This window comes from Cydia fagiglandana, chromosome 1 (genome assembly GCF_963556715.1).
Source record: "Cydia fagiglandana chromosome 1, ilCydFagi1.1, whole genome shotgun sequence".
In the NCBI taxonomy this organism is placed as follows: domain Eukaryota; kingdom Metazoa; phylum Arthropoda; class Insecta; order Lepidoptera; family Tortricidae; genus Cydia; species Cydia fagiglandana.
In genome coordinates this window covers 3241470-3255110 of record NC_085932.1, presented here as the reverse complement: position 1 = coordinate 3255110, position 13641 = coordinate 3241470, and the positions used below count along the sequence as shown (strand labels likewise).

The following is a 13641-nucleotide window of genomic DNA, read 5'->3' as shown; positions in this document are numbered from 1 at the left end:
CGCCAAATGTCGACCAAGTTGGTAACAGGAACTTGTTAGTGGCGGCGGCGGCGGCGTAGGTGCTAGGTAATTTCGTCATTATATATAACGAAATCGTCTAGATCCCGAAAAGTCGGCCAAGTTACTGTTTATTAAAAAAACGCACCTATATTCTTGCTCAAATACTAAATGTTTGGTTTTTTTTTAATAAAGAATGCTAAAAATATAATATTTGACGTTTTTTAAGTACCAAATCTTGACATCCGCATCCGCAGATGTGAGGCTTTAAATATCCGCATCTGCGGATGTCAATAAATCTGCATCCGCAACATCCCTGGTTTACATATAATCTTTACAATTCAAATAATCACAGGAAATTTGTAGTGCAACTCACCTCACTTTTAGTGCTTGTCATAATTTGTGTTACCGATGCAGTAAATCTAGTGACAATACCGTCTTTGTCGAAAGCCGGGAATGTGTAAGCTTGTACAGCATGATTATCAGTAGCCACATACAGCCTCTTGTCTTTAAAACACACCGCTGTCGCGCTCTCTCCAACGCAATGGGAGTTACGATCGTCGTCTTTTATGTCAACCCATATTCGAACATCTCCGTCATTGCCGCAAGTAATTATATGCCTGAAGAGTAAATATATTTGTTTATAATCCAAATACTTATAGTATTAAAACATAAGCAATAGAAATAAAAACTCACTGTCCGTCTTCAGTGTAGCAAACATCCGTATAACCCTCTGCATGAGCATATCTTAGGGGTCTACTATCTATTTTCATTTTTATCTAAATTAATCGCATGTGATTTAATCCGTAATTATTAAACTATTTTAACTTGCACAAAATACATGAACAACCTCAAAACAAATCGACTAAATTTGACTTTGACGTTTCATTTGGCGGGAACAAACTTCCATCATTTCAATCTGTTCGAGTAACTAATAAAATCGTTACAATCATTTCGAAGTTCGCAAATTGCGGGGATTTTTCTCTGTCACTCTAATTACGCCTTAAAAAAAGCAAAAAAAAACCGGGCAAGTGCGAGTAGGACTCGCGCACGAAGGGTTCCGTACCATAATGCAAAAAAAAAACAAAAAAAGCAAAAAGAAAACGGTCACCCATCCAAGTACTGACCCCTCCCGACGTTGCTTAACTTTGGTCAAAAATCACGTTTGTTGTATGGGAGCCCCATTTAAATCTTTATTTTATTCTGTTTTTAATATTTGTTGTTATAGCGGCAACAGAAATACATCATCTGTGAAAATTTCAACTGTCTAGCTATCACGGTTCGTGAGATACAGCCTGGTGACAGACGGACGGACGGACGGACGGACGGACGGACGGACAGCGAAGTCTTAGTAATAGGGTCCCGTTTTACCCTTTGGGTACGGAACCCTAAAAACGGTCACCCATCCAAGTACTGACCACTCCCGACGCTGCTTAACTTTGGTCAAAAATCACGTTTGTTGTATGGGAGCCCCATTTAAATCTTTATTTTATTCTGTTTTTAGTATTTGTTGTTATAGCGGCAACAGAAATACATCATCTGTGAAAATTTCAACTGTCTAGCTATCACGGTTCGTGAGATACAGCCTGTGGCCTATTTTATAAAGCTACAAGTTACAATTTACAAGCGGAAGTCTCTTTCTAACCCTATGTGTTAGAACGAGACTTCCGCTTGTAAATTGTAACTTGTAGCTTTATAAAATAGGCCACTGGTGACAGACGGACGGACGGACGGACGGACGGACGGACGGACGGACGGACAGCGAAGTCTTAGTAATAGGGTCCCGTTTTACCCTTTGGGTACGGAACCCTAAAAACGGTCACCCATCCAAGTACTGACCACTCCCGACGCTGCTTAACTTTGGTCAAAAATCACGTTTGTTGTATGGGAGCCCCATTTAAATCTTTATTTTATTCTGTTTTTAGTATTTGTTGTTATAGCGGCAACAGAAATACATCATCTGTGAAAATTTCAACTGTCTAGCTATCACGGTTCGTGAGATACAGCCTGGTGACAGACAGACGGACGGACGGACGGACGGACGGACGGACGGACAGCGAAGTCTTAGTAATAGGGTCCCGTTTTACCCTTTCGGTACGGAACCCTAAAAAAATACTTACTAGATCTCGTTCAAACCAATTTTCGGTGGAAGTTTGCATAGTAAATGTAGTTACAGGGGGGGGGGGGACACATTTTACTAATGGGGCTAACGGATTTTGAAGAGTTTTTTTTTAATAGATAGAATGATTCAAGAGGAAGATTTATGTATCATTTGTTAATCCGTGTGAAGCCGGGGCGGGTCGCTAATTAATAATAACTATTAACCGACCTGGTGTACTTTTATCAGAAATCTCGTATGTTGAAGTCGATGGCACGTTCTTTGGATCATAACCCTTATTTCGCTTTGAACTTGGGGAATCATCATCTTCACCTTAAACAAGATTTTAAAATTACGTTATATTTAAAGGAAAGTCACAAAATATATTTTACAGTACATATGGTCCTATTTTCCCGCACGAGTGCGTAAAATAGCACTTTTCGTGCGATGTCAAAAGTTTAAAGGGCCATATGTAGGTACTGTAAAACGTTGTACGATACACGTGCAAACAGGTAATTAGCAACTCGTGTAGATTTAAAACGATATTTCAAATTTCCTCTTTTCCGCACTTGTATCGTAATTCGTAATAGTACATTACTACAGAGGCCGTGAAGTAAGGGATTGCAGGATTGCGGTAGACGGCTGAGTCGTAGACGAGGCCGGATAAAGCGAGTCTTGCAATCTCTGTTCCGGCCAAGGATTGTATTAGTGCTTTTCTCAAACATTGCATAAAAAAAATTTAATAAATTAAAAACGTTATAAGAAAATATTATAATTAAAATAACTACTAAGTAATGAAGGAAATTATTTATTTTAGGTTGTAAAGTAGAAACAATTGCTTCATAAGTCAGAAACGCGCATGTGACACCCTTAATATAGCAACATCCATAGATTACGAAAACCACTTAGCGTTGCTTGTTAGTCTCTATAGGCTACGGTGGCCAAAATCGAGAAAACAACTGTCTAAAAATTTAATTTAGCGCGGAGCAATTACCAGGACCTCATGAGTTACGAGAAGGCGTTAAGAGCGCTATTACATTTCGGGGTTGAGCGAGTTTAGGTATTTTACGCGTTGCGGCAGGCCGTGCGTGCTCAGTATGCCGATTCCTTCTACCACACTCGCACTACAATGATGGATTAAACATTCTTGATCCTTCGCGAAGCATATTGAAATCAACCATAACAACACTAACTGTACTTAACTTTTAAAGTCCTAAAACTGTTATTTGGTAAGTACGAAAATACTAAATGCAGTGCAAATGTACATAGGGGCTGTTCATAAATTACGTCATCTATTTTTGACGATTTTTGACCGGGGCCCCACCCCTCAAATCATCCAAAACTCATGCTTCGGATGACTCTGTTTCCTCCTACGTCATGCTACATCATCCGATCTCCAGACCCCCCCCCCCCCTCCTTCCATTTGAAACGACGTAATTTATTAATAGCCCCATACTCGTACTTATGAAGGTATATTACTCGAAAGAAATTATAGGTACTCGCTTATTTACATGTTTCGTCATTGCATTTGGTACCTATAGGTTGTAAAGTTTGTATCAACGAGGGTTTAAAAACGAACTGGTATGACCACATTCCGGCTCCATCATCAGACCTTGAGTACTATCTTGTGTCAAAGATCTTGTTGAGACAAATCAAACGAGCCCAAACACGAAGTGGTTTAGTTGCATGGTTGATTGGTACCGGTGACCACCTTCCGGCTCCATCATCAGACCTTGAGTACTATCTATCTTGTGTCAAAGATCTTGTTGAGACGAATAAAACGAGCCTAAACACGAAGTGGTTTAGTTGCATGGTTGATTGGTACCGGTGACCACCTTCCGGCTCCATCATCAGACCCTGAGTACTATCTTGTGTCAAAGATCTTGTTGAGACGAGCAAATGAGCAACTTCATGTCTTCATTTCATGATATTAACGCATACATTTCGAAGTATGTTTGAGAAAATAACAATTTTTTCTCAAACATGCAATGAAATGTCGTCGCTCCGGGCGTTATATCAGGCTTCGAAGTATCACGTTTAGGGCGGAGCAACTCCAGAGAACTGTAACGCTACGTCTTACGTAGGCGAACAACGCGCGAACGCGGCGCGGCGCGGCGCGGCGAAAGCGGCCGCCGCCGCGCCGCGCCGCGCCGCGCCGCGCCGCCTGACATTCGCGTGCAAATCGCGCCGCACCGCGTTCGCAACGAGATCGCTTACGTAGGACACTTCTATGGGCATCAAAGGATTGATTTCGCCGCGCCGCGCCGCGCCGCGTTCGCGCGTTGTTCGCCTACGTAAGACGTAGCGTAAAGGAATTTCATACAAAATTGAACGCCTATACTGCAAAACGTAATTCAAGACCAAAAAAAGTATGACAATGTTGCCACTGCAATAATTTGTTTGTAAAATTGTAAATTCCTTTTGATAAATAATCATGTTAAGATAATTTATTCATTAGTAATTTTACTCCTACTATTTAAAAAAGTACTTTTAGTTACTTATTTGTACATAAATACAAGACGCGCTAGTAAAAAAGTGGCAACATTTCTTACTTTTTTTGGTCTTGAATTACGTTATCTAGAGCGGCTACCGCGAAAACCGAAATTCGCAAATTGCGGGGATCTTTCTCTTTTACTCCAACGAAGGCGTAATTAGAGTGACAGAGAAAAATCCCCGCAATTTGCGAACTTCGATTTTCGCGGTTATAGCCCAGTTTAGGCGGCCGGGAAGTAATAATTAAAGTATTATTTTAATCTTTTACCTTCTAGTTTGCGTTTTTGTCCTGAGACTCCTCCAGCAGAAACTACTGTAACATAACATTATTAAATTATGTACTTGCCTTTATTCAGTTTAAGAATAAAAAGCGGCAAAGTGCGAGTCAGACTCGCCCATGAAGGGTTCCGTACCAGCGAGTAACATAATAAAATTGCGGTTTACGATTTATGACGTATTAAAAAAAAATACTTACCAGGCCTCGCTCAAACCAATTTTCGGTGGAAGTTTGCATGGTAATGTACATCATTTTTTTTTAGATTTATCATTCACTTATTTTAAAAGTTACAGGGGGGGACGACACACATTTTACCACTTTGTAAGTGTCTCTCGCGCAAACTATTCAGTTTATAAAAAAATGATATTAGAAACCTCAATATAATTTTTGAAGACCTATCCATAGAAACCCCACCCGTATGGGTATGATGAAAGAAAAATTTTTGTGTTTCAGTTCTAAGTAGGTATGGGGAACCCCCAAAATTTATTGTTTTTTTGTGTGAAAATCTTAATGCGGTTCACAGAATACATCTACTTACCAAGTTTCAAGAGTTCTTACAGTTTCGGAAAAAAGTGGCTGTAACATACACGGACAGACAGACAGACGGACAGACAGACGGACAGACATGACGAACCTATAAGGGTTCCGTTTTTTGCCATTTGGCTACGGAACCCTAAAAAAAGGTAGCAAATTATGAATACTAATAAAATTTTAATACCTATTTCTGAATGATGTGGTGTCATTTTATCAGAAATCTCGTAAGTTGAGGTCGATGGCACACTGTTTGGGTCATAACCCTTATTTCGTTTTGAATTTGTGGAATCATCATCTTCACCTTAAACAAGGTTGTAAAATTACGTTATATTCAATTCAAACGAAAGTCAAAAAATAAAAATATAATTAAAGTATTATTTTTATCTTTTACCTCCTAGTTTGCGTTTTTGTCCTGAGACACTTCCAGCAGAAACCACTGTAAAGCCCGCTCCACACTCGTGCGCGAATCGCGGCGCGAAGCCGCGAACGCGAGTCTGGAGTCGATTTCGCATATCAGCGAACTAGACTCCACACTCGCGTTCGCGGCTTCGCCCGCGATTCACGCGCATAGTCTGGAGGGCGCTTAACATAATCAAACATTTTAATTTACTTGTAGGCCAAGAAATAAGAAGTTATAGAGGGAAATGCTAGGAACACAATTTTTGACTCCGTAACTTTGTTTGGACTAGTTAGGAGGTGAACATATCAAAAGTCCCCGGCCGTAGCCCCGGTGCTGGGGGGGAGAGGGGGGAAAGAAGGTCTCATTTTTCGGTTTTTCACTAATATCTTGGAAACTTTGCGTCTTAGCGACATGACTACTGAGACAAACCAAAAGCTGATAAAATTTGTTACAAGTTTTATTCAGTCAAGTTTTTCGATATCTTGAATAGTTTTTGAGATATCCGCTCTTGAAAGTTTATTTAGGGCTTCCAATTTTATCTTGATATCTACATTAGTGAAGCTGCTAGGCCGTGTTTGCAGGGCCGGATTAAGGATGTCGGGGCCCCTAGGCAGTGCGAAGCTCGGGCCCCCCTACAGTCAATTCTGCACACAGCACATTCAGTACGGGGAAATAAAAGATTGCGTTTTTAATTTCAATCTTCAGGCGTCGGCCGAGCCGATCCAAATCGAACGATGTCTTTTTCGCTCTTATTGCGTGGACATAAAGCTTTATTCTATCGGTTTTTGCCAATTCCGCGTCGCGTCGTGTGGGGAGAGCCCTTTAGGCTTAAGGCCAATTCCCAGTGGAATACCAAAGATGAGAGCTTCAGCGTCACTTTCTTATCTACCTCTAATGGCCAATTTTAAGCGAGGCTAAAAGCTAAGCTCACTAGTGCCGCAAAGTTGATTTTCTCAATAGTTAATATTTTGAGAGGCTGAACAGCCATTGTCCAACCATAAGCCTGCAAGAATATTGATAGCACTCGCAGTCAAAACTTCTATGAAATTATGACGTATAAATAACACTTGCACTGCGTATGCTATCAAAATCATTGCAGACTTTTCTTGGTCTAGGTACCTCTATTAATTCACCAGTCAAGCTAACATGCAGATATAGAGTCAATTAAAGAACTAAATATAAACGCGAGCGCAGCGAGCGCGAATTTTTTTGACAATATCGCAAATTGTGAAACCGTGTTAAAAGGCCGGGTATCAATCTTCATCTGGGCCTAAAAGTCCGAAGTGCCCCAGTGAGGCGAGCTTTCATGCGAAGTCAAAGCCGTGCTTCATCAGGCTTCAGGATAAATAGTTCAGCACAGACACGAACCAATGTCCTTTGTATTAAAAAGTGAGACCGCAGGCCGAGCTTGGCGCAGCGACGCCAAAGGCTAAGCTGAAGTAGAGGAGATGTGGAACACAATAAAGAAAACCTCTATTATTACAACACTACAACAGGTACCTACGCAGAATGCGCCTCGTAAACTTTTACGTATTGCTTCAATTTTATTACAGTATTTCATTAATTTAAAGAATGGATCGAAAAAAAAAACAATAACAAAGCATATTCATTATTATAACATAAAAAAAATTACTCATAAATTCTGAGCCTTTTGAGAATTTTATTTGGTGCGCGCTGTGCCGCCGGGGCCCCCTAGCCGAGGCGGGGCCCCCAAGCCGGAGCGGGGCCCCTAGGCAGTTGCCTACTTTGACTTAGGGTTAATCCGGCCCTGCGTGTTTGGTATCATTTTCGTATAAATCGGGGGTGCTGAATTCATTTTTGGTATCACATTGACACCATTCCTTAGAAAAAACATATAAACTTTAAACAAATACCTTTTTTTTTAAATTCCTCTTCACGCTTAAACCGCTCAACCAATTTAATTGTAATTTGGTATGCAGATATTTCGAGTCCCAAGACAGGACATAAGATACTTTTTATCTCAATAATCATCCTTTAAAGTTGTGAAATGGAGTATGGGGGGAATTCAACTTCGTCGACGAAACTGAATTCCTGAGGTAAATACTGCTTAAGGTAAAGTTTGAAGTCATGTTAGGTATCATTTTCATCTAAATCACAGATGTATACCATCCTAAATTTCACCTAAACCGGTTCAGCGGTTATTGACTCCTCATACAAACTTCCACCCCACTTTTCACATCCTCAAAAGATGCTTTTGGTTATAAAAACCATCCTATATCCTGTGTCGAGACTGAAACTATTTCTATACAAAATTTCAACGAAATTGGTTCAGCGGTTTAAGCGTGAAGAGAGATTTTTAAAAATATATTTTTTTTTAATTTTGGTTTTACTTCAGAATAGTGTCAATGTGATACCATAAATGAATTCAGCACCCCCGATTTATACGAAAATGATACCAAACATGGCCTAACAGCATCACTGATGTAGATATTAAGATAAAATTAAAATCCCTAAATAAACTTTCAAGAGCGGGTATCTCAAAAACTATTCAAGATATCGAAAAACTTGACTAGATAAAACTTGTAACTAATTTTATGAGCTTTCGGTTTGTCTTTGTAGTCATGTCGCTAAGATGCAAAGTTTCCAAGATATCAATGAAAAACCGAAAAATTCGACCTTCTTACCCCCCTCTACCCCGCAGCACCGGGGCTACAGCCGGGGACTTTTGATATGTTCACCTCCTAACTAGTCTAAACAAAGTTACGGAGTCAAAAATTGTGTTCCTAGCATTTCCCTCTACAACGTTTTTTGAGCATTCATTTACTGACCTATTGCCTGATTTTAGTTAAATAAAAGCGGCCAAGTGCGAGTCGGACTCGGCCATGAAGGGTTCCGTACCAGCAAGTAACATAATACAATAGCGGTTTACGATTTGGTAATGGTAATGTACATCATATATATTTTTTAGATTTATCATATTTTGGAAGTGTCTCTCGCGGCTCGCGCAAACTATTCAGTTTAGAAAAAAATGATATTAGAAACCTCAATATCAATAGACACATCCCACACCCATATGTTGATGAAAAAAAAATTTTTGAGTTTCAGTTCTAAGTATGGGGAACCCCCAAAATGTATTGTTTTTTTTTTCTATTTTTGTGTGAAAATCTTAATGCGGTTCACAGAATATATCAACTTACCAAGTTTCAACAGTATAGTTCTTATAGTTTCGGAAAAAAGTGGCTGTGACATACGGACGGACGGACAGACAGACAGACATACAGACAGACAGACAGGTATGGCGAATTCATAAGGGTTCCGTTTTTTTTGCCATTTGGCTACGGAACCCTAAAAACCGGGCAAGGGCGAGTCGGACTCGCGCACGAAGGATTCCGTACCATAAAGCAAAAAAAAATGGAAAAAATTCAAAAACGGTCACCCATCCAAGTACTGACCACCCCGACGTTGCTTAACTTTGGCCGTTTTTTTTTGCTTTTTTTTGTTTTTTTTTTTGCATTATGGTACGGAACCCTTTGTGCTCGAGTCCGATTCGCACTTGCCCGGTTTTTCAAACTCTGGAACAATAGGGAATGACGATAGAATTTCGTCCGAGAGGGGCGCCTTGAGATTTAGGCTTGGTACCGCATTCCTTTTTAGCCTGTTTCCATTTTTGTTGAAGGCAGTTGGAAGAAAATGATCTCCACAAATAAATTTATTTTCGTTTAATCTTTGTATGGGTAAATATACCAAATCTTCGTTGCCGGTCAACTTTACCCATAATCGACATCTGAAATAAAGGGATTATCGACAAGTTGTTCGCACACTATTCGTGTCCTTAGGTTACCTAGTTTTTTACAAGAAGAACCTATTCACAGAATGTTTTCGTTTTAATCAAGGATTGTAAACGATAAAAACTGCTCCAAACTAATTAAATTAGTATCTGGTAACGACTCAAAATGAAAATATCGCATAAAACATCAGTTTATTGACCTGTTGGGGTCAAGCGGAAATCTCGCCAAAAATATATCAGAAGTTAATCTTCTTACACGCCTGACCCCACAAACTTCACATTTTCGCAAAGATTTGCCCCCCATTTAAGTAAAAGAGAAAGTTATTTTGTCTTATACTCAAAAATAATCACTTAATATTACCGCTGTCACGAAAATTTAAAATGACGGTTGACGTTTTACCGATCATACCAACCTAAAGAAAAGTAAGTATAATACGACTAAGTTGAAAGCAAGTATGGTATGTGCTACCAAAATGCAACAACAGTCATTTTAATTCGATAAGATTATTTCTATGCCTCAATGTTGGTAACAAGTACGTTCATAGTTTAAGTAGCTAACACACTATCGCACCGCACCAAGGTCATTGAGGGACGCACCCATAAGTAAGAGGGAGAAAGAGATATCGCTTTCTTCCTCTTACTTATGGGTGCGTCCCTCAATGACCTTGGTGCGGTGCGATAGTGTGTTAGCTACTTAAACTATGAACGTACTTGTTACCAACATTGAGGCATAGAAATCGCACAGAAATCGCACCAAGGTCATTGAGGGACGCACCCATAAGTAAGAGGGAGAAAGAGATATCGCTTTCTTCCTCTTACTTATGGGTGCGTCCCTCAATGACCTTGGTGCGGTGCGATAGTGTGTTAGCTACCTTATCATAGTATGGGGTGTCGATGGGCTGTCGCAGCACACTACATCTGCACATGCAACAAGCGTGTAACCAATGGTGTAAAAAAAGTTTGCAGGTCCTTGCTCCAACTACAAGCGCCGTGTGCAAATACACTACACCAAGCGATTGGGTTCGACCGTGTGTCAACGTTTTAACTTGGTTTTAACATAGACCACATTTTTTCCCTGGCAATAAAAGAGCGTGCTGTCAGAACTTCCTGGCTGTCAGTGAAATGACAGTTGACAATTGTTGTTGGATGGTTGTTGGCGTTGTTACCTTTGGTTTTTGTGAACTGGAATAAAATTATGTACTATATTTATACCTTTTTTATGTGGTTAAGCTGTTGTGTTGTTTGGTGGGCTACTATTGGTTATTTAATTATTACCTTGTGTTATCCTAATAATTAAGAGTATTCTCACTCACTTTATTTATTTTGTGATGGAATGACAAATTATGATTTCTTTATTTCTCAATTCTATCTATAATTTGTATCCTTTTTATTTATTTTAGCCATTTTAAAAGAGAGATTTAGTTAAATACCTATCCTAAAATGCAACGTGAAGAGAAGCAGTTGGAGGTAACTCTTCAAGCAATCCTCAACAGAGTCAATGATTTAAAAACTGCTATCCAGGCACTTATTGCTAAACTTGAAAATGAGTATGAAACTATCAATTGGCCAACTTTTCTGGATAACTATGCCATATTATCTGGTCATGTAAGTATTTTTGAAATATTATTAACATATCCTAATGACGGTGAACCACATGATCCTATTACTTTGTTCATTGTGAAGTAAAATATTACTGTATTCAGAATCACACTAGTTTACCTGCAAACTTAACACATATCATGGATTAAGATTCTTCATTCATGATGATTTTAACCCTTTAACCGCCAGAGTCTGATATATAAGACATTACATATCCAGCTCATTTCGCCACAGTCTGATAAATAAGACAAAGATCTGATTTGGTTTTTACAGCACATTTATAACTCCCGTATCTATGCCAACATTACTCTGCGCGGTACAATTACTGACTGTGGCGACACGAGCACGCTCGATCAAAAATTGCTGGCGGTTAAAAGGTTAATCAATGTCAATTCACAGTTGACTGGATTAAGCAAAATTCTGCAAGCAGAGATGGCTCCATCCTTGCGAGCTTTAGTGGTCTTGCCTCTACAACTGGGTTGTGAGAGAGATGAGGCACTGTCAAGGCTCACCGAGGGCAGAGTACCAGCTTGCACACATGACTTGGTGCCGGATCTGCTGCGAACGAAACCTGAACCGCAGGCAGAGCAGAGGCTGCAGCAGTTTAATCATAAAGCTAGCACACTTAGCTATGACACTGCTCAGGTAAGATTTAATTTTTACTTCGAAGTTATTATAAGTATATTTTTAAATATTTCTGTTCTCTATTACAACCAGGGAAATTAATTCTCACTTCTTAACCTATTTAAAAAGCAATTATGTAAGCAGTTTTTTCTACTAGTCTTGTAATAAAAGTAAGCTAGATGTGACATTCTTGACATTCTCTTTATGGTGATCGGTGCTTATGTTCATGTAGCACCACATTATTATTTGAGCATTGTTAAGGTACTTTAAACTATGGAATATGGCGTGCCTTACAGAACATAGCTACTACTTCAATGCTGCAGTATATGCTATCTTTGTTTTTCATAAGACTCATAGAGAAATAGGTTTTCCTTATTATTTAAAGATTGGAGAAGACTTGTCCTTACTAGTTTTTTTTTTCCAGAAACAAGTAGCCCAATTCACAAAAGTTGTCAACCATGTTTGGGAGATTATATCCAAGGGGCGAGAAGATTGGGAAGGGGAGTCGATGAGATCACAAGGTGAGTATTGTTATTGTTTTATCAAGCAACTGATGTAAGAGTTTTAAGTTTTTTTGTTATTAAATTAAAAACTATAGATTGAGCTTGTTTTACGGGTCTACCGCCTTGTGGCTTAAATAAATCTACAACTTACTAACTGACCCTTTTGATTTGACCTATCACGTCAATAAACAAGTACCTTCCTCTACAGTTCACGCAATACATGTTCTCTTGTGCATTAAAGGGACTGGCGTTTTGTGACCCAACTCGAAAACTTACTTTGCACTTGCTTTGCGCCATAAACAGATGATTCCTTAGCACAGCTACAATCTTTTGACCGCCACTACTATCTTATGTAACACGCAATAGTAAACTTTATTTAAGTGTATTAAGATTTATTTTGTGGTATATAACCTTTTGTCGGCTATAGCAGACTGTGAAAATCAAAGGATATAAATATTTTCCAGGAATGCAACCGACGCACAGCATCGGCGACACGCACGCGCTGGTGACGGCGGTGGGCACGGGCAAGGGGCTGCGGCCCGGCATGGCGGCGCTGGGCGGCGTGGGCGTGGGCGTGGGCGTGGGCGTGGGCGCGCTGGGCCCGCGCGGCGCGCCCGGCCCGCCGCCGCCGCCCGGCCCGCAGGCGCCCGCCATGCCCAAAGCGCCCTCCGCGATTAAGACCAATATTAAGGCGGCTAATCAGATACATCCCTATCAGCGATAGAGTTATTCTTGTTTAATTATTATGATTTTAATGTAAGAGTAGTTAATAAATACATATATTATCATGCATTGCATTTATTTTCTTACTAGCTTTTGCCCGCGACTTCGTTTGCGTGGAATTAGTGATAGCAGCTAAAGTAGGTATAGCGCTAATAATGCTAATAACAATCATTCAATTCACGCATTGCTTATTTCAATTATTAGGCGATTCATTATTCTTTCAATTCCACCCCCCATTGCACTCTCTTCAAGGATAAGGGCCCCCCACATCTAGCGTCTTTCGAACGTCGGCGTCTACAACTCTATGGCCGCTGCTCGACGCAACTGCGCAGCGACGTCATTTTCCATAGCGCTGACCAGACGCCGGCGCTCGAAAGACGCTAGATGTGGAGGGGGGGCCTAAAAACTATGTTCATGTCCTTCCCCCGGACTCAAATCTATATACCAAATTTTAGTGTGGATTAAGACTTGAAGTTTTGTTACTGGACTGTTATAGTTTGTTTACTATTGGGAATATAACCAACATGGGACTATTAGTGGTAAGTGGGAATAATGGTTTTATGGTATCAAGTTTGTTGGCAGCTTTTGACGCCATGAAGCGTTGTTCGTGTTCAGTCAACACATTGACCATGTGGCAAAGTCGGG

At 40.0% G+C, this 13641-nt stretch overlaps 1 protein-coding gene and 1 long non-coding RNA gene across 3 annotated transcripts; one reads left to right on the top strand and one right to left on the bottom strand.

Moving 5' to 3' along the window:
* Window positions 1–386: 386 nt before the first annotated feature.
* Window positions 387–5849, bottom strand: LOC134676605 (uncharacterized). Its single transcript, XR_010099951.1, has 4 exons — window positions 5584–5849; window positions 4857–4901; window positions 2327–2428; window positions 387–617 (listed from the first exon to the last, which is right to left on the bottom strand). It is a non-coding gene; the product is annotated as an uncharacterized LOC134676605 (long non-coding RNA).
* A 4828-nt stretch (window positions 5850–10677) lies between these two features.
* Window positions 10678–13051, top strand: LOC134670208 (mediator of RNA polymerase II transcription subunit 8). 2 transcript variants are annotated; one of them, XM_063527928.1, is made up of 5 exons: window positions 10678–10792; window positions 10948–11152; window positions 11546–11791; window positions 12195–12291; window positions 12738–13051. In XM_063527928.1, exons 2-5 carry the CDS (start codon window positions 10988–10990, stop codon window positions 12995–12997), a joined length of 768 nt encoding a protein of 255 aa, XP_063383998.1. In that variant the 5' UTR covers window positions 10678–10792; window positions 10948–10987; the 3' UTR covers window positions 12998–13051. The 2 variants fall into 2 exon arrangements, with proteins under 2 accessions (XP_063383998.1, XP_063384006.1); XM_063527936.1 differs by having other exon boundaries at window positions 10693–10744.
* The last annotated feature ends 590 nt before the right edge of the window (window positions 13052–13641 follow it).